At 45.2% G+C, this 17,940-nt stretch overlaps 1 protein-coding gene across 6 annotated transcripts; it reads left to right on the top strand.

Annotated features, from left to right (window-relative positions):
• Window positions 1–5,122: 5,122 nt before the first annotated feature.
• On the top strand, window positions 5,123–17,530 carry Sar1a (secretion associated, Ras related GTPase 1A). 6 transcript variants are annotated; one of them, XM_087597782.1, is made up of 8 exons: window positions 5,142–5,311; window positions 5,691–5,720; window positions 9,668–9,741; window positions 9,851–9,970; window positions 10,349–10,414; window positions 11,180–11,283; window positions 13,830–13,961; window positions 15,523–17,530. In XM_087597782.1, exons 3-8 carry the CDS (start codon window positions 9,684–9,686, stop codon window positions 15,637–15,639), a joined length of 597 nt encoding a protein of 198 aa, XP_087453908.1. In that variant the 5' UTR covers window positions 5,142–5,311; window positions 5,691–5,720; window positions 9,668–9,683; the 3' UTR covers window positions 15,640–17,530. The 6 variants fall into 6 exon arrangements, with proteins under 6 accessions (NP_001007740.1, XP_087453908.1, XP_087453907.1 ...); XM_087597781.1 differs by having other exon boundaries at window positions 5,142–5,245; NM_001007739.1 differs by lacking the exon at window positions 5,691–5,720 and having other exon boundaries at window positions 5,123–5,245.
• The last annotated feature ends 410 nt before the right edge of the window (window positions 17,531–17,940 follow it).

Below are 17,940 nucleotides of genomic sequence, written 5' to 3' on the forward strand. Positions count from 1 at the left end.
AACATTACCCATTTCCTCATCTATAAAAGTGTCAGGTGCTGACTTACCTTCATGTTTAGTTGTCTCCGTTCTACCTCGATTTTTGAGGCAAGCCCTCACTGAACCTGGGGCTTGCTGACATAGCTAGCCCGTCTGGCCAGCAAGGCTTCAGGATCCTCATGCCTCCATCACAGGCACAGTGGTGTCCCCTTGTCATTTTTTTTTTTTTTTTTTTGGTTCTTTTTTTTTTTTCGGAGCTGGGGACCGAACCCAGGGCCTTGCGCTTCCTAGGTAAGCGCTCTACCAACCCCTTGTCATTTTAATCTCACTTTTTGTCATGGGGAAGGATGGTAAGCATCTTTCATGTGCTTGTGTCTTAGTCAGGGGTTCTATTCCTGCACAAGCATCATGACCAAGAAGCAAGTTGGGGAGGGAAGGGTTTATTCAGCTTACACTTCCGCATTGCAGTTCATCACCAAAGGAAGTCAGGACTGGAACTCAAGCAGGTCAGGAAGCAGGAGCTGATGCAGAGGCCATGCAGGGATGTTACTTACTGGCTTGCTTTTCTCCTGGCTTGCTCTCTTATAGAACCCAAGATCACCAGCCCAGGGACGGCACCACCCTCAATGGGCTGGGCCCTCCCCCCTTGAACACTAGTTTAGAAAGGTTAGCCATCTAGATACCTCACATCCCAACCAAGACAGCTTTTACTAAATGTTAGCTCTCAAAGCCGAGGGGACATGGAAGTCATTTGTGCATAGATGTGCAAGGTGGGCACCTATTGGATGTATATGTTTATCGTGTTAGGAAATAAAGTTATTTTACTGAAACTTGGAAACTTACAGCTGGATCTCATGGAGGCATTTTTCTCAATTAAAGCTTCTTTTTCTGTGATAACTCTGCTTGGGTCAAGTTGACATACAAAACCAGTCAGTACATATCTCATCTGTGTCTCCTCTTTTTGTCTCTAGTTTATGTTGTGGCCAAACACCTGAGAGAACATCAAAAGGAGGAAAGGCTTGTTTAGGCTCACAGGGTTCAGGTCATCTTAGCTGGACCCATTGCTTTGGGCCTTAGATGAGAAATGCTAAGACGTAATAGCATTTACATGGGAGTGAGGAAATAGAGGCACCATGGGCCTGGGCACCCCAGGTTCATACCTAGTGATCTATCTACTTCCCAACTCTTTTTTTTTTTTTTTTTGGTTCTTTTTTTCGGAGCTGGGGACCGAACCCAGGGCCTTGCGCTTCCTAGGTAAGCGCTCTACCACTGAGCTAAATCCCCAGCCCCTACTTCCCAACTCTTATACCACCATCTCCCAGTAGTGCCCTCATGGGAAAACATCACGAATCAACCCATTGCTAAGTTAGAATCCTTAAGATCTCCAGGCTTAGTGGTGGAGGCTTATGGTCCTAGCAATTCAAGAGGCTGTGAGACCAAGACCTACATGGATTAAGAGTGACTTCAAGGGCTGGAGAGATGGCTCAGCGGTTAAGAGCACTGATTGCTCTTCCAGGGGTCCTGAGTTCAATTCCCAGCAACCACATGGTGGCTCACAACCATCTGAGATCCGATGACCTCTTCTGCTGTGTCTGACAGCTACAGTGTACTCATATAAATTAAAAAAAAAAAAAGTGACTTCAAGGACAACTTGAAGATAGTCAAACCCTGTCTCAGAAATGATTCTAGAGCCTGAAGAGATGGCTCAGAGCTTACTTGCTGCTCTTCCAGAGGGCCTGAGCCCCGTTCCCAGCACCTACATCAGATGACGACCACCACCTGTGACTCCACCTGTAGGAGACAATGCTACTCTCTTCTAGTGTCTGAAGATACTGTATTCAAGTGCGCAAACAACTAAAAGATAAAATCTTACATTTTTTTCTTTAGAAGGGCATGGTGGCACACAGCTTTAGTCTTAGCCCTTTGGAGGCAGAGGCAGATGGATTTCTGAGTTCGAAGCCAGCCTGGCCTTTATATCAAGTTCCAGGGCCACTCTTCATAATGAGACTCTCATCTAAGGCCCAAATCAAAGGCTTCATCATGAGATTCTCTGATTTCTAGCATTAAGGCTATCATTTCTTTTGTGCTTTTTAACTCTGGTTGAGAGGACTGAGTTAGCCAGAGTCAGGCTTACTCCGTGACAGGCTGCCAACTGACAGTTTGGGAGACTAGACCTGTTTTTGTTTCCCACAACTGGAAGAGTCCAAGTCAATTCCAGGAAAATCCACCCCTCACAGGGAGCCAGTCAGGAAGCTGCATCACAACCTAGGCTGAGCCAAGTATAGTTAATCAGCAAAAGTTTCCCAAATCCTCCAGAGCCTTAACTAGTCACAAAGGCACCCATACCCAGGGGCAATAGAACCAACCAATCAAGGGCTAACAGGCTTTAAATCGACCCTGCAAAGTCCACATCTCCAGAGGTCTTCCATCCTGACGTATGGTGGAACCCTGCATGCGGGTTCTCTACAGAATAAACCCTCTTTGCTGTTGGATACTGTTTGAGTCTGGGATATCGTTCTTCACAAATAACAGACCCTTAAATGGCTTCTGTTCCTCCTAATAACTGCCATACCTTTGCTTAGACAGTATTAATTTCTTTCAATTAAAAACATTTTTGAGGGCTGGAGAGATGGCTCAGTGGTTAAGAGCTCTGACTGCTCTTCCAGAGGTCCTGAGTTCAATTCCCAGCAACCACATGGTAGCTCACAACCATCTGTAATGGATCTGATGCCCTCTTCTGGTGTGTCTGCAGGCAGTTAAGCTGCTGTGTACTCATGTACATAAAATAAAAAAAATCAATCTTTAAAAAAAGATTTTTTATTTATTTTATGTATGTGAGTACATTGTCGCTGTCTTCAGAGACACCGGAAGAGGGCATCAGATCCCACTACATGGTTGTGAGCCACAACCATAGTGCTCTTAAACACACACACAGACACACACACACACACATACACTTCTGTACTCTCCTTTTCCTAAATTAACAAATACCCACCACCTATCTTCTCAAACTTAAGTCTAAAGCAGAAGTTCTAACCTGTGGATCATGACTCCTCCGGGAGTCAGTTGACCCTGTCACTGGGTTACCCAAGATCATCAGAAATACCAGATATTTATATTATTCAGAACATCCAAATTACGGGTAGGAAGTAGCAGTGAAAATGATTTTATGGTTGGGGAGTGGGGAGGTCACAGGTTACCACAACCTGAGGAACCGTGTTAAAGGATTGAAGCATTAGGAAGGTTGAGAACCTTCTAAAGCACGCACCCTTTCTTAGGTCTGTTTAATAAACTAGCTAACTTTGCTTCTCTCTGCTTCTTCTGCAATGCAATCAAGTGTCTGTCTTCACTTGAGTGGAATGGGGAAAGGAGCCCCTTGGGCTACTGGTGCAGGGCCGGGCTGTATCTCTTCACCAGCATTAATGTAAGCCAAACTACCCTCAGAATTCAGAGGTTCTCCTGCCCCTGCCTTCTGAGTGCTGGAATGTAGCTGCATTCCGATATCCCTTGCTGTATTGTCTTTGATTTTTAAAATTACCTTAATTGTGTCTATGGATGTTTTGCCTACATCCATTTATTTATTTTATGTATACAAGCACAGTGTAGCTGTCTTCAGACACACCAGAAGAGGGCATCGGATCTCATTACAGATGGTTGTGAGCCACCATGTGGTTGTGGGATTTGAACTCTGATCTCTGGTAGAGCAGTCAGTGCTCTTAACCGCTGAGCCATCGCTCCAACCTGTGGTTTTTCTTTATTGGATCATACGAGGTGGAAAGACTCACTCTAAATCTGGGCCACACTTTTGAGTGGGAGCCCACATGAAAGGACAGGGAAGAAGGAAGCTTTTGCCTGTTTTGTTTTTGTTTTTGTTGCCTGTTTACTCTCACTCTCACTGGCAAGTTCACCTGGTCTATTGCTGAGGTTTCCCTTCATTGATATTAGAACCTACTTCTTTGGGATTCCAATTAAGACTGAAGACCCCTGGCTAGGTAGTAGTTCCCTAGATTCCCAGCATCAGTTGGGACTGCTGAGACTATTAGTCTGGTGGTCTGAATGATTACCCAACTCTTGGCTTTCCACTGGGAAACAACCAATTGTTGAACCACTCAGACCGCAGCCTGTAAGCCACTCTAATAAAGCCTCTTAGTTATATATGAATATTGGGGTTGGAGAAGGGCTGAGCAGTTAAGAGCACTGGATGATCTTCCAGAGGACCTGGTTCAATTCTCAGCACAGACATGGTCACTATAGTCCCACCATGGTCTGTAACTCCTGTGCCAGGACGATCTGACACCCTTTTTTGATCTCAAAGCATGCATGTGGTACAGACGTCCATGTAAACAAAACACTCATAAATAAATTTTTTAAAAAATTGCACATATATAATTATTCTATCTCGATTCCTTATTTATTTATTTGTTTGTTTGTTTAAGACAGGGTATCCCTATGTAACTCTGGCTGGCCTGGAACTCAGCGATCTATATAACTTAGCTTCCCAAGGGCTGGGATTAAAGGTGTGCATTACAATGCTGGGCCAGCTCTAGTTCCTCTGAGAGCCTTGTCTTATACAGGCAGCAAACCAGTGCCTTTACCTGATGAGCTATTCTGCAAACCCCACTTTATTGCTTTGTTCAGTGGGGCTATCAGTACATAGTGAGGGTTAAATTAGATGAAGGATCCCAAGTACTCAGGGTACTGCCCAAAATTGCTCATTAAACTCTTGTCGCTTTTATTTAGAAAGTTTAAAAAATGGAGACACTATCCCTAGGCAAGGAAAACGTTTTAAAACAATGACTAGGTGGCATCCACCTAGGTTGAGGTCACCAAAGTCAATTCTACTGTCCTAGACTACCTATATCTGGCAACCGCCGCTTCTGACATCCGGGATGCGTCTGAAAACGTACTGAGATCGGAAGCCCGGGCTGAAGTAGCTGCTTAAGTTGGGGACAGAAGCACAGACCGCCTGACAGGCATTGCCACGTCTTCCGCAGCAGGAGAGCCTACTCGGAGAGGGCGGGGCCTCACTCGGAGCATACGTCACATCTTGGGCCCGCCTCTTCGCGGCCTGAGTGGCTGTTAGGGCGGCGCCCGCAGGCCCGAACAGCGTGACGCTTAGGAGGGGCGGGGCAAGTGCGTGCCCGGAAGTCTCAGGGAGGGGCGTGACGTACATCCGGCGCGTAGCTGGCGGTCCCGGGTACTGCTGGTCTGTGTGCTCTGAGGGAGGGTCGCGCCGCCAGCCACCGCCGGAGGAGCCCCTCGGGCCGTGAGTCGGGGCCCAAGCGGAGGAGGCGGCGGTGGGGCAGCCGAACCGGGGCGGGCCGCAGCGAAGGTCGGGGCGGGGGCTGCCGTGGAGGGGCTGGGTGGGGGGGCAGTGACACGCAGGCGGTTCCGCGGGCCGGCTCTGGGCGGGGACGGGCCTCAGCTGCGGGGTGGCGTGGCGGCGTTCGGGTTTTTGGGACGGCTTCGTGGCCTCCGTGGCGGAGGAGGCTGGTTCCTCGGCGAGGGTAGCTGGATCTCTGGCACTCATCCTTGGGTTCTGCAGACCTGTGGGCCACGAGGTAGCGAGTGGGCCCTCGAGCCCCACGTTCAGCCTCTGGGTATCCGATGCCCTGTCTGGAACCCGGTGTTCGCTCCTTCCACCAACAACCCCCCTCCCTTTTTTCTTTCTCCTGTGCATGGAAAAATTCCTCCTTGGGCGATTATCGTAGATGAATGTTTTCTTCATCATTTTTGCCCAGGTGAGAATGGTACCAAATACCCTTTCTCAGTACCCTCCCTTACTTGGGTGTTTCGTCAGGACTTGGGCTCCGTCTGCTCAGGTTGAGAAGGGAGGTTTAAGGTGAATTAGCAGAAAGCTGATCTTTGACATTCATCTTGCAGCTACGTACTTTTTTAGTTAATAGCCAGCTGCCTTATACTCCAGGTTCATTGGGAGTAAAAACGTTTAAGAGTACGTATTTATTGCCTGATGGTCTTTCTGGGACTTATCTCATATGTTTCCGACAGTCTTGATATTTGCACGGTCTTTACTTCAAGATTCATGAATAGTGTTGTTAGTTTTAATGTTGTTCTTAACATCCCATAGATGATAGTGTTCTTCGGTAAAAATACCCTCTGAAAAGTGTGTTGTTAAGATTATCGTCTGTGTAGGTGGTAGGTTAGAGAAGAAGGCTCCCCTTTACCTTTTCGGAAGTTTTGTGATTGGGATTTTTTTTTTTTTTTTTTTTTTTGGTTCTTTTTTTCGGAGCTGGGGATTGAACCCAGGGCCTTGCGCTTCCTAGGCAAGCGCTCTACCACTGAGCTAAATCCCCAACCCCGGGATTTAATATTAACAGAAATAAGGCTTTGGTTTTAGGTGAGAGGCTTTTCTTTTTAAATACATTATTTGATGTGAATTGTTGTTTTGCCTGCATGTGTGTCTGTGTGGATCCCCTAGAACTGGAGTTACAGACAGTTTTGAGCTATCATCTGGGTGCTGGGAATTGAACCCAGGTCCTCTGGAAGTGCACTTGGTACTCTGAATCTTTGAGACATCTCTCATGGCTTTGGGAACTGATGCTTTTGTCCACACAGTCTTGAACAAGACAGATAGCCTAAAGAGTGTCATATCTTCATCTTGTTAAACTCTGTAGAGCTGGTGAGAGGATGAGATGAGGTATATATGCTGGTACTGTGTAGATTCTAAGGTTGCTGATGGATGAATTTTCTCACGGACAGCGTAAGCAAGGCCAACTTTGGGCCACAGTACATACAGCCCAACTCCTGGTTTGATAGGAGTACTACTTTTTAACATCATTGAAGAGTTCATTCTAATATTTTTCCTTCTCATTTTGGCAGAATTTATAGGGCTTTTAAAACAAGAACTGGGAAGGAAAATAAGTTGGAAAATTAAAGTAATTCAGTTACCACTTTAGAAGCAATTCCCTAAAGTGTCAAATTTGTAGAATTAACCAGGCTGAGAATATTTGCTTTTCTTTGTTTTTTGAAATAGTGTGTCTCTGTGTAGCCCAGATTGGCTTGGAACTTAATGTACAGGTGAGGCTGCCACAAACCAAAGCTCACCTTCCTGCCTCAGCCTCAAGTCCTGTGATTAAAGTTTTCACTCCCATGCTTGGGAGTACTTCTAAAAAGATGTGGTTAAAAAAAAATTACCGCGCTGTACTGTTGGCAGCAAGCCAGTACACATGAATTTAGAAGTGCTGGGTGTGAGATTGGCCACAGTAGGCCACAGCCTGTTAAAGATAAGCTGGGTTTCTCCTGGAAGAGTGAGAGAGGGTATCTGGCTAGATGGACTGTAGAAGATTTACTCAGGAAACTTGAACTTACATATGTATTTGTTACTGGGCTTCTTTAAGTGGTAAGTTTCTAGATAAAGCTGTGTGGGTTCGTCAGTGCCAAGAGTCAAACCCAGGCCGTGCATTTTGGCTACATACCCCTCCCCTAGCACTAAGCCATGCTCCCAGCCTCCCTCCATGAGAACTTTTATTCATTCATTTATTTATTTTTTGGTGATGGGATCTCATGATATCCAGGCTGGCTTCAATTCACTGTGTAGCTGAGGCTCCAGCTTTTTGGGGGGTGGGAGGCAGGTTTTGGTGTGTAGCTTAAGTTGGCCTTCAATTCCCTATGTAGCTGAGGTTGGCCTGTGAACTTGTGATCTTTCTTCTTGAGCCTCTTGAGTGGTAAGATTACAAGTGTATACTACCCTTCCTGGCTATTACTTAACATGCAAATGTGTTTTGTGTGCCAGTTTTCTGTCTGTACATCCACCCAAATTTTGTTCTTAAATGGAGTAAGCATGAGGAAGTTTACAGATAAAACTCCCAATAATTGAATCGTTTGCTTTTCATTTAGCATCTTTGAAAAATACAGACCAGGCTGCATAGTAGCTCTTCAGGATGCTGAGGCATATGGATAGCTTAAAGCCCTGGAGTTTGAAGGCAGTCTGGGCAACACAGCAGGATCCTGTCTCTTAAAAGATAAGAAGGCACACATGTATGCAAATGTGTATACATACATATCTACTGAGTCCCATTTCCTCCAGTTATTGTTCATGAAAGTTCTATCTAGTTGTAGTTGCTGCATTTTCTGTAAAGTTTTGTCTTGTTGAGAAAGTAGCAATTTCTCCTTTCTGTGATAAACGGAGCTACTGATAAAGAAATTCAGTGTGACCAGGAAATGGGTCTTTGTGAGTCTTAGGATTCCTCAGTATTTTTTTTTTTTTTTTTGGTTCTTTTTTTCGGAGCTGGGGACCGAACCCAGGGCCTTGTGCTTCCTAGGCAAGCGCTCTACCACTGAGCCAAATCCCCAACCCCTGGATTCCTCAGTATTCTTAACTAGAGTTCTCAGTGGCTTTGAGTCATACATTTTTCCCCTAAGCCTATAGGAAATAGGAAAAGTGGTTTTGGTGTCCGTGCTGGTCAAGACACACTGGGAGCAGTCCTTGGTGCTGCATGGTTTAGACCAGGTCTCTTTCAAAAGAAACAAATAGGATACTGCTATATTACTGTTCTTAAGAAATTAAGAATTTGTAAAATGGATATGTACTAGATTGTATTATAGACTTTTTTTTTCTTTCTTTTTTTCGGAGCTGGGGACCAAACCCAGGGCCGTGTGCTTGCTAGGCAAGCGCTCTACCACTGAGCCAAATCCCCAGACCCCTTATAGACGTTTTTATTCCTTTATGTTTCTGTAGATCTTTTCACAAGTTGAAATATCTGCAAAATGGTTAAGGATATTGGTCAATGGAGTCAACCAAACCAGTCCAGTCGATAGACTTGGTGTGTCCTTTTTGGAGCTGTACAGAGCAGCTTAATAAACTTTTTATTCAGGTTAATGAACTCTTCATGGTTCTGTTTTGGTTCTCTTGTTTTAAGACAGAATCCCAGTGGCCTAGGACTCATTGTGTGGACCAGGCTGGTCAAATATTCCCTGCCTCTGTCTCCTAAGTGCTGGGATTCCATGGACATGTCATTACACCCTGCTCTTATGGTTTCTGCTCAGTACATCTGTTTGGCTTTTTCATTCAGCCTTTTAATTTTTTTCAAGACATACTTTCTTCTGTGTGGCCCTGGCTGTCCTGGAACACTCTCCTGTGTAGCCTCAAACTAAGAGATTCTGCCTCCCAAGTGCTGGGATTAAAGGCATGTGCCACCACTGCCCAGCTTGATTCTGATCATTAAATATACTGAATTCCTAGGATGTTACCAACTAGTAGGCAGCAGTGAATGGGCAGCTGCCTGGAGGAGTGCATCTCCCAGGAAAAGAGGACGGTGTGTCTGTAACTCCTAGTTCTATGAGTATCTGAATTTGCAGATGTGAGAGTCCTAGAGGCTACAAAATCCTTGTCTCAAGAATGAAGATTAGTTGGCTTTGCAACATTGCTTTTTATTTTATGTGTGAGTGTTTTGCTTGCGTACATATATGTTTACCACAGAGGCTAGAAGAGAGTGTTGGATTCCCTTGGAACTGCAACAGACAGTTGTGGGTTAACTACCACGTGGGTGCTCAGAGTCAAAGCTGGGCTTTGATTCTATAAGAGCAGCAAATGTTGTTAACTGCTGAAACATGTCTCTAGCCCCCACACTTTGCTTTCCTACTTTAGAGATCTCAGGTCTGTGAACATGTGACAAGGTCCGAGAATAACACATGCAGAAAGCTAATGTTACATTCATGTTTTGCACAGGTTGTAAGCATCAATAATGTCTTTCATCTTTGAGTGGATCTACAATGGCTTCAGCAGTGTGCTTCAGTTCCTAGGTAAAGCCATTTTCATGAAACACAGTACAGGTTGCAACTATGTTTCCTCAGTTTGTATCTAACTCGCCTTTGGTAGGAAGAACATTTAAGACATTCTTTTCTCTTACAGGACTCTACAAGAAATCTGGAAAACTTGTATTCTTAGGTTTGGACAATGCGGGCAAAACCACTCTTCTTCACATGCTGAAAGATGACAGACTAGGCCAGCACGTACCAACACTCCATCCCAGTAAGTTGCAGGTGCCAGGTGACCTTCTGATGGTCAGTGTCATGCATGAGGGTGGGTCCCCAGTTGACGGGGTTTTACTAACTGAGGTTCTGGAAGCAAGTCACTGTAGACACACTCAGCTCACCTACTCTGCATCCCTGGGACTTGTCACTGACTTTCTGACCAGTTCTGTGATGAGACACAACTCCCATACTTGATCTTAAGCAGGAAGCTTGGAGAAAGGGGAAATTGAGGCTTTTTAAGGTTAAGTATATTTTCATATTGTATCCTTGTCGTTACACAGTGAAAACGTGATTATGTTTGCATTATTGGTCTCAGTACTAGCACTTGGCCCTTTGACTGGAAGTTTATTTCTCTCCCCCTTTTTGACACTTTCAGCTTCAGAAGAACTGACGATTGCTGGAATGACTTTCACCACTTTTGATCTTGGTGGGCACGAGCAAGGTAAGAGACTTGGTGATGATGTTTTGTGAGACACTGCTGGGAAGCAATGTGCCAAGAACCTTTTTTTTTTTAAGGATTTATTTATTTTATGTATGAGTGCTCCAACTGCCTGCCTGTAGAGGGCATCAGATCCCATTATAGATGGTTGTGGGCCATTGTGTCCAGGTTGGTACAGATGTGTAATTTCAGCACCTAGGGCTTGAGCAGGAGCAGAAGGAAGGACAGATCAAGGCCAGCCCAGGCTACACATTGCGGGACCCAGTCTAGAACAGTGACACACAAAAGACAGTGGCTAAACGCTGAACCTGAGCGCGTGGCCCGAGTGTCTGGTGCCTACCAGGCCTCAGCACTCATATGTCTGTCAGCACACTTACTCACTGCCTCTAGGAACTGCCATTGCAGTACAACAGCTGTATCATTAGCTTTTAACTTGGAGGTTACAAAGTTCCTAGCTTTAGGGCCCAAACTGGTCAGTTCTTATTTTCTACATTTAAGCATTGGAAGTGGTGGAGATTTTGGCAGTGTTAGCAAAGGGGACAGTCATTGTATTAACGTGGGTGTGGAGTTGCTAGGTCTACATTTGTCAAGGAAGGCAGAAACTCAAAGTTTTCAAGACTCAAGTTTGGCTCACAGGCCATCAGCATGCATCCTCTTGCTCTAACTGCTAGAGTCGGACCCTGGTGAGCTCAGCAAGTCTCCTTTTATGGACCAGTGGTTATTCACTGTCACCAGTACTCTCGCTGATCTACAAGTTTTGTCTTTCAGCACGTCGGGTTTGGAAAAATTACCTCCCAGCAATTAATGGAATAGTTTTTCTGGTGGACTGTGCAGATCATTCTCGTCTCATGGAATCCAAAGTTGAACTTAATGTAGGTTTATATTTTTATATATCTTTTCTTCCTGTCTTACCCTGAAATACAAACTCAATAGTACCAATACTTAATGTGATCAGAATCCTTGAAGAAAATACCTTTATCTAAGATATGGGGTTTTTTTTGTTTTGTTTTGTTTTGTTTTTTTCTTTTCTTTTTTCCGGAGCTGGGGACCGAACCCATGGCCTTGCGCTTGCTAGGCAAGCGCTCTACCACTGAGCCAAATCCCCAACCCCCAAGCCAGTACTTTTAACTGCCATACTGTCTCTCCAATCCTGAGTTTTTGTGTTTTTGAATCATTCTCCTAGAGTCATATGACAGGCTGTATAGTCTGCTAGCCTTCTTCAGGCTTTTTTTTTATTCACTTTGGGTTCCTCCTTTGTTAGACTTTGTCTAGTATTGCCTTATGATGCCTATTCCTCCCCCTTATATCTCATCTTTTTAAGTTTTCTTTAAATGTTTATGTGTATGAGTATTTGCATGTCTGTCTGTCTGTGCACCGCATGCATGCCGGTGCTCATGGAGGCCAGAAGGTGTGGTATCCCATGGAACTGGAGTTACAGAAGACTATGAGCTGCTGTGTGGGTGCTGAGATCTGACCCTCAGTCTTTTTCAAGAGCAAGTGTTCTTAGTCACTTAGCCCTTTCTCCAGTGCCTTTCTCTCATGTGTGAGTTTCTTTTACTCTTCTTGCAGTTTGAACCTATCTCATGTTTTTGCCTTTTTTTAAAATGTATGTTTCAAATGCTTAGGTCTTATTTTGTGTGGGGCTAACTTCTTTCTTTTTAAATTTATCTAATTTTATTTTATGTGCATTGGTGTGAGGGTGTCAGGACCCTTTGAATTGGAGTTGCAGACAGTAGTGGGCTGCCATGTGTGTGCTTGGAATTGAACCCAGTCCTTTGGAAGAACAGCCAGTGCTCTTAAACCACTGAGCCAAATAAAGAAAAAGAAAAAGAAAAAAACAAACCCAGAGCCATCTCTCCAGCTCCACTTTCCTTTCTTTTTACTATGCATCAGTGTTTTGTCTGCATGTATATCTGTGTGGAGGTGTCAGGTCTCCTGAAACTGGAATTACAGACAGGTAATGGGGTGCTGGGAAATGAACCCGGGTCCTCTGGAAGAGCAGCACTAGTGCTCTTCTCCCCAATGCTGTCTCCCTATCCCCTATTTTATACTCTTGATTTTTAATTTTTGTTTTATTGATTTGTTTTTGAAGGTTTTTTGTTTGTTTATTGGGTTTTTTTGTTTGTTTGTTTTTTTGAGACAGGGTCTTGGTATGTAGCTCAGCCTGGTCTTCTTAGTCTCCTAAATACTGAGATTACAAGAATGTACCACATGCCCAGCTAGTGTTAGCTCTAGTACTTGGTTTTCTGCTTAGTGCTAAATGGAGGTATTCCCGAGGGTCTTCGCTTCCTCCATCTTCTTCTGCATGGGAATGGCTCCAGTTGGGATCTCTCATCCACACCTGCTGAGCCCCAGTCTCACAAGAGGAGACAGTGCTGTCTACCAGGTGGTCCCTCCCAGAATGAAGCCATCTGGATTGTTCCTCTCCACCACCCTGGACATGACCTGGAAACCTGTAAATCGTAGATCCTCCTGCTACCCTGCCATGCATTGTAATACGAGGGAACTTGCCACTCACTCCTCAGCTTTGTTTCCTTCTTGAAATATTGTTAGACACCCAATTCACTTCTTCCTGGAGCCCTTCTTGCACAGTCCATTCAGTTGGAGTTAGTAGATCGACTCCTAGGCAAGCCCTGCACATAAACACTGTTTGTCCAATCCCTGTTCTGAACGTGTAGAATTGCTGACTTGGGTCCACATTCTTTTTTTTTTTTTTTTTAAATATTTATTTATTATACATAAGTACACTGTAGATGTCTTCAGGCACACCAGAAAAGGGATCAGATCCCATTACAGATGGTTGTGAGCCATCATGTGGTTGCTGGGATTTGAACTCAGGACCTCTGGAAGAGGAGTCGGTGCTCTTAACCTCTGAGCCATCTCTCCAGCCCTTGGGTCCACATTCTTTAGGACATAGTGGAGCTTACTTAGATTTTCAGACTGACACTGTGACCTGGGTGTCAGTTGCTATCACCTCTGCTCTGTTACTGCCCATCCGTGTAAATGTCTTAATCAGTCAGGCGGCACTGCGTGGCTCTCTGAAGTCTTGCACTGTGTGCGCGCTGCCGCTGTTTGGTTTGTTTACACTTACTGAGCTTTGCCCTTCCCATGGAGCCTGGTTTCAGTTCCACCTCTTGGCTACGGTTTTGTTCCAGTGTGGGTTGTCCTGCTTCCCTGAACATGCTAGTGTGGACTTTCTGTCCCAGTTCCTTGTGACATCAGTCACCTGCTGTATTCTGCTTTTACCCAGGTTTGTTAACATGCCGAGGCTTTTCAGTTCTGTGCTCTGCTCAGCGCTTAATGCCAAGATGAGCCGTCATGTTGCCTTAGGAAGCCCGTGGAAGTTGGATTCTATTAGTTCTGTTCGTTCATGTCATAAGTTGCTCACTTGGGTTTGTGTTTTTAATTCTATCCCTAGGCTTTAATGACTGATGAGACAATATCCAACGTGCCAATCCTTATCTTGGGAAACAAAATTGACAGGACAGATGCAATCAGTGAAGAAAAACTCCGTGAAATATTTGGGCTCTATGGGCAAACCACAGGAAAGGTAAGCAGGAAGTCCTCGGGACATATGAAGAGGCTATCCATGTTACCTAAGCATGGCTGTGTTCTCTTTGTGTGTGTGTGTATGTGTGTTTTGAGACAGTATCTCTTTTTTTTTTTTTTTTTTTTTTTCGGAGCTGGGGACCGAACTCAGGGCCTTGCGCATGCTAGGCGAGCGCTCTACCACTGAGCTAAATCCCCAGCCCCGACAGTATCTCTTCTTGAGTGTGAGTGTTTTCTCGGGTGTTTCCTTAGCCATTTCCTTCCTCCTTCCTCTCTTCCTTTCTTCTTCTTTCCTTCCCAGTGATACAAAGAAAGCCTTGAGCGCAGGCCTTTGTGCTAAGTAATTACTGTACTCCTCAGCCATACGCCTGCCCTCTTTATCTGTCTTCTGTATCCAGTAAATGAAGGTGTGTTACAAAAGGCAGTCTTCTTTCAATATTTTTTATGTCTGTGTGTTCGCTTGCGTGTGACTGTGTACCATGCATACTGCGATGCCCATGGTGTCGGGGTGGTGCTGCTCACCCTGGCATTGGTGTTTGACAGATGCTTCTTAGCCACCATGTGATGCTAGTATTTACTTATTTTTTGAGACAAGGTCTGTGTAGACCAGACTGGCCTCAGACTCAGAGATATGCTGGTCTCTGCCTCCTCAGTGCTGGGATTGAAGGCAAGTGCCAGCGTATCTGACTTCAATCCACTTAAAGAAGTTTCTGGGGCTGAGGAGGTGGCTTGGTTCTTAGCATCCATATTGGGCAGCTCCCAACCACTTGTAACTCCAGCTCCAGGGATGCCCACGGCCTCCACGAGCACTGCATTCTCCTGTACATTGCCACAGACATCCATATATACATTTAAAGATTTATTTATTATATATAAGTACACTGTAGCTATCTTCAGACATACCAGAAGGGGGCATTGGATCCCATTACAGATGGTTGTGAGCCACCATGTGGTTGCTGGGAATTGAACTCACTCAGGACCTCTAGAAGAGCAGTCAGCGCTCTTAACCGCTGAGCCATCTCTCCAGCCCTAAAAAGTATTATATATGCTTTTTCAGGTATTACGATAAAAGCATTTGGTTATCCTAGTGCCTCTTGCTGATAGAAGTGAAACTCTTTAATTTTATTTTGCAAATGAAGGAACAGTACTTTGTTCAGGACTGCATGGCAAAGTATAATAAAAGCAGAATAGAAGTGGGATATCCTATATCAGTGTGCCCAGCTGTCTATACTATATCTAGACCAGGGAGGCTCTGGTCTAGAAAGGCAGGCTGATGAGAGAGAAAATACAGAAATAAAGCCAGGTACTTAGTGTGTATGTACATACTTGTTCATGTATGCAGAGGCCCGAGGTCAGCTCTGGCACTCATTTATTGGGCTAAGTTGACTGACCTGAGAGCTTCAGGCATCCACCTGTCTCTACTCTCAGCACTGGAAGTTCGGGTGTGGGCCATCGTGCCTGGCTTCCTCTGTGGTGCTGGAGATCAGAGCTCAGGTCTGTGTGGGTTTGTGCTACTGAATATGGAGGTCCTGACAGACCTTTCTGGGTTTTGCCTCCCTTAGGGGAATGTGACTCTGAAGGAGCTGAACGCCCGCCCCATGGAAGTGTTCATGTGCAGTGTGCTCAAGAGGCAAGGCTACGGCGAGGGTTTCCGCTGGCTTTCCCAGTATATTGACTGATGTTTGGACAGTGAAAATAAAGAGTTTTACTTCTGGACTGATCCTATTCACAGCTTCCTCATGGACTTTTCTAATAGAACAAGGAAAGCTCTCCAACCATGTATGGCATTGAGAAGCCACGCATCTGTCTACGCTCATTGCCCAGTGGTGACATGTGCTCTTCTCCACACTGCCTGCGGCTGCTGCCGGGCAGTGTGCCGGGACGGGGCTGGCAGCATTTGCCAGGGAAAGCTGGGTGCCATCATGGGACACCCGAGAAGAAAAACATGTCTCACCACTGGTTGATTTCAAAAGAAAGTGATTCTATTTTTTAAAGAAAGTGTTGTTAATGTAATTGGTATCCCTTCTCTAACTTTTTGAGTTCACAATTTACTTGGTCCAGATTTTCTATTCTTTTTTTTTTTTTAAACTAGTAAATGAAATTTAGATATTTCATAAAATTATGAACAGATAGCGCGATGGAGGCCAGAGCTTCGCTGTGTGACTGCCTGTTGAAGGTGGTGCCTGAGCACAGGCGGGGAGAGGACAGCCTTGGCTTACCCGCCATGGTCTCCACCATCATCTGGAGTGGGTAAAGTGTCATGATCACGTTGTCAACTTCATTTGCAGTTACCGGTTTCAGCAGGCTTTGCTTTTATACTGTTGTGGAATTTCATCTCTCTGTGTAGCACCTTCCTTTTTTCACTGTAGATATAAGAAGTGACTTTTGCCTCATGAGGGAATTAAGGACATCTCTCATGTAGACCCTGTGCTGGGGGTGTGACTCTGATGCTTTTGAACATACGCTAGAGGGACGGTTCTGAACAGGATGCAGGGCAAAATCAGCAGCTTAAGGCTCTAGATTCTGTGAGATGCTACCCATCTGATCTGGAAGCAATGAGGGAACCTAGGAAAAACTCTGAGGGGCTCTTGTGTTTTCTTCAGAAATAACAGAGCAAACCCAGGTGGCCTGGCAGCAGCGAGTGCTAGTGTGGGGGCAGCAGCGGCTGTGAGGACCATGAACAGGACTTTTATATATAGCATTTGCTTGTCTTGCTGCTGTGTGTGAGGTTGAATTTTCCTGATGTTAACTTTGTATTGTACCCGTGGAGTGGATGAGACGGTCTGCAGACAGGAGGGTGTCTTGATTCTGATTTCCTCTAATGCACCGTGTGAGTACGTTCGTAAGTGGAAATTATGCTGCTGCTGTTTTCTGTCAGACTCATGTCCAGCGTGAGGGTAGAGAAGGTAGGAGCACACCGGGGAGTGACTTATCACGTTTTAGTTTTGAGCACTGAGTTCATGGGACAGTGTTCTGTTACACTGCCAGGTCCCCAATGCAGAGGCTCGGTGGGGTGTCTGTCTGCAAACTGCATGTGTTGCCTTCACCGACGGACAGCTGGAATGAGAACTGTCAGTGCGGAGGGGCCTTTGTTAAAGCCTTGAGTGAGCTGGGTAGGTAGGGTGTGCCCTTCATTGCCTTGGCTAAAGACTGTCCACATGTCTGTCCAGGCACATGACAGGTGTGATGGCCTCGGTGTTGGGTTCCTCATTTGTCTTTCTCGTTTGTCCCTAATTGCTCGGAAACAACCTAGAAGACTGGATGGACCCTGTCCAGGGTGGCTCTTTGTGAAAGTGGTTTATTCTAGCCACTGGAGAAAGAGATGGCTGAAAAGTGGCACCAGTCTGCTTCATGCTGCACAGAGCACCATCTTCCATAAACTGGCCAAGAGGTTGCTGCAGTGAGTGCAACTCCACCTGAGGGCCAGGGCCTTGACCAGGGGCTCCAATGAACTGAGACTTCATTCTGTTTATCAGAGTGCACGTGTCCTGTTTCAGCAAACGTAAAACTGTCATTTACAAAAGAAGGTCAGTCTGTATCCTAAGCATTTTAATAAAAAGCTAAAATGAACTTGCCTCTTTTTTTTTTTTTTTTTTTCCACTGATTTGCTCTGAGTGAATACAAAATGCTGGGAAGAAAAACAAAAATTCTCCCTTACATACAGGGAGGAACATTTGCAGAGACTGTGAGTCTTGAATTGCTACCCGGATAAAAGGCAAAGGGAAAACGGCTGGGAACTAATAGCAAATGCAGTACTGTTTGAGCATCTTGGATCATGCCTGAGGTTTTTGGTCATCTTTGCAACAGTGCTAATGACTGCTTGCACATACTAGCTAGCAGAATCATCCAATATCCCGAGTGAGCCATACTTGGCAAAACAGAAGTCTGATTTCACATTTACATTATTGTTGCTTATAGAAAGCACCAGAGGTTGGGGATTCAGCTCAGTGGTAGAGCACTTGCCTAGCAAGTGCAAGGCC

This window comes from Rattus norvegicus, chromosome 20, assembly GCF_021556685.1.
Source record: "Rattus norvegicus strain SHRSP/BbbUtx chromosome 20, alternate assembly SHRSP_T2T, whole genome shotgun sequence".
Taxonomy (NCBI): Eukaryota; Metazoa; Chordata; class Mammalia; order Rodentia; family Muridae; genus Rattus; species Rattus norvegicus.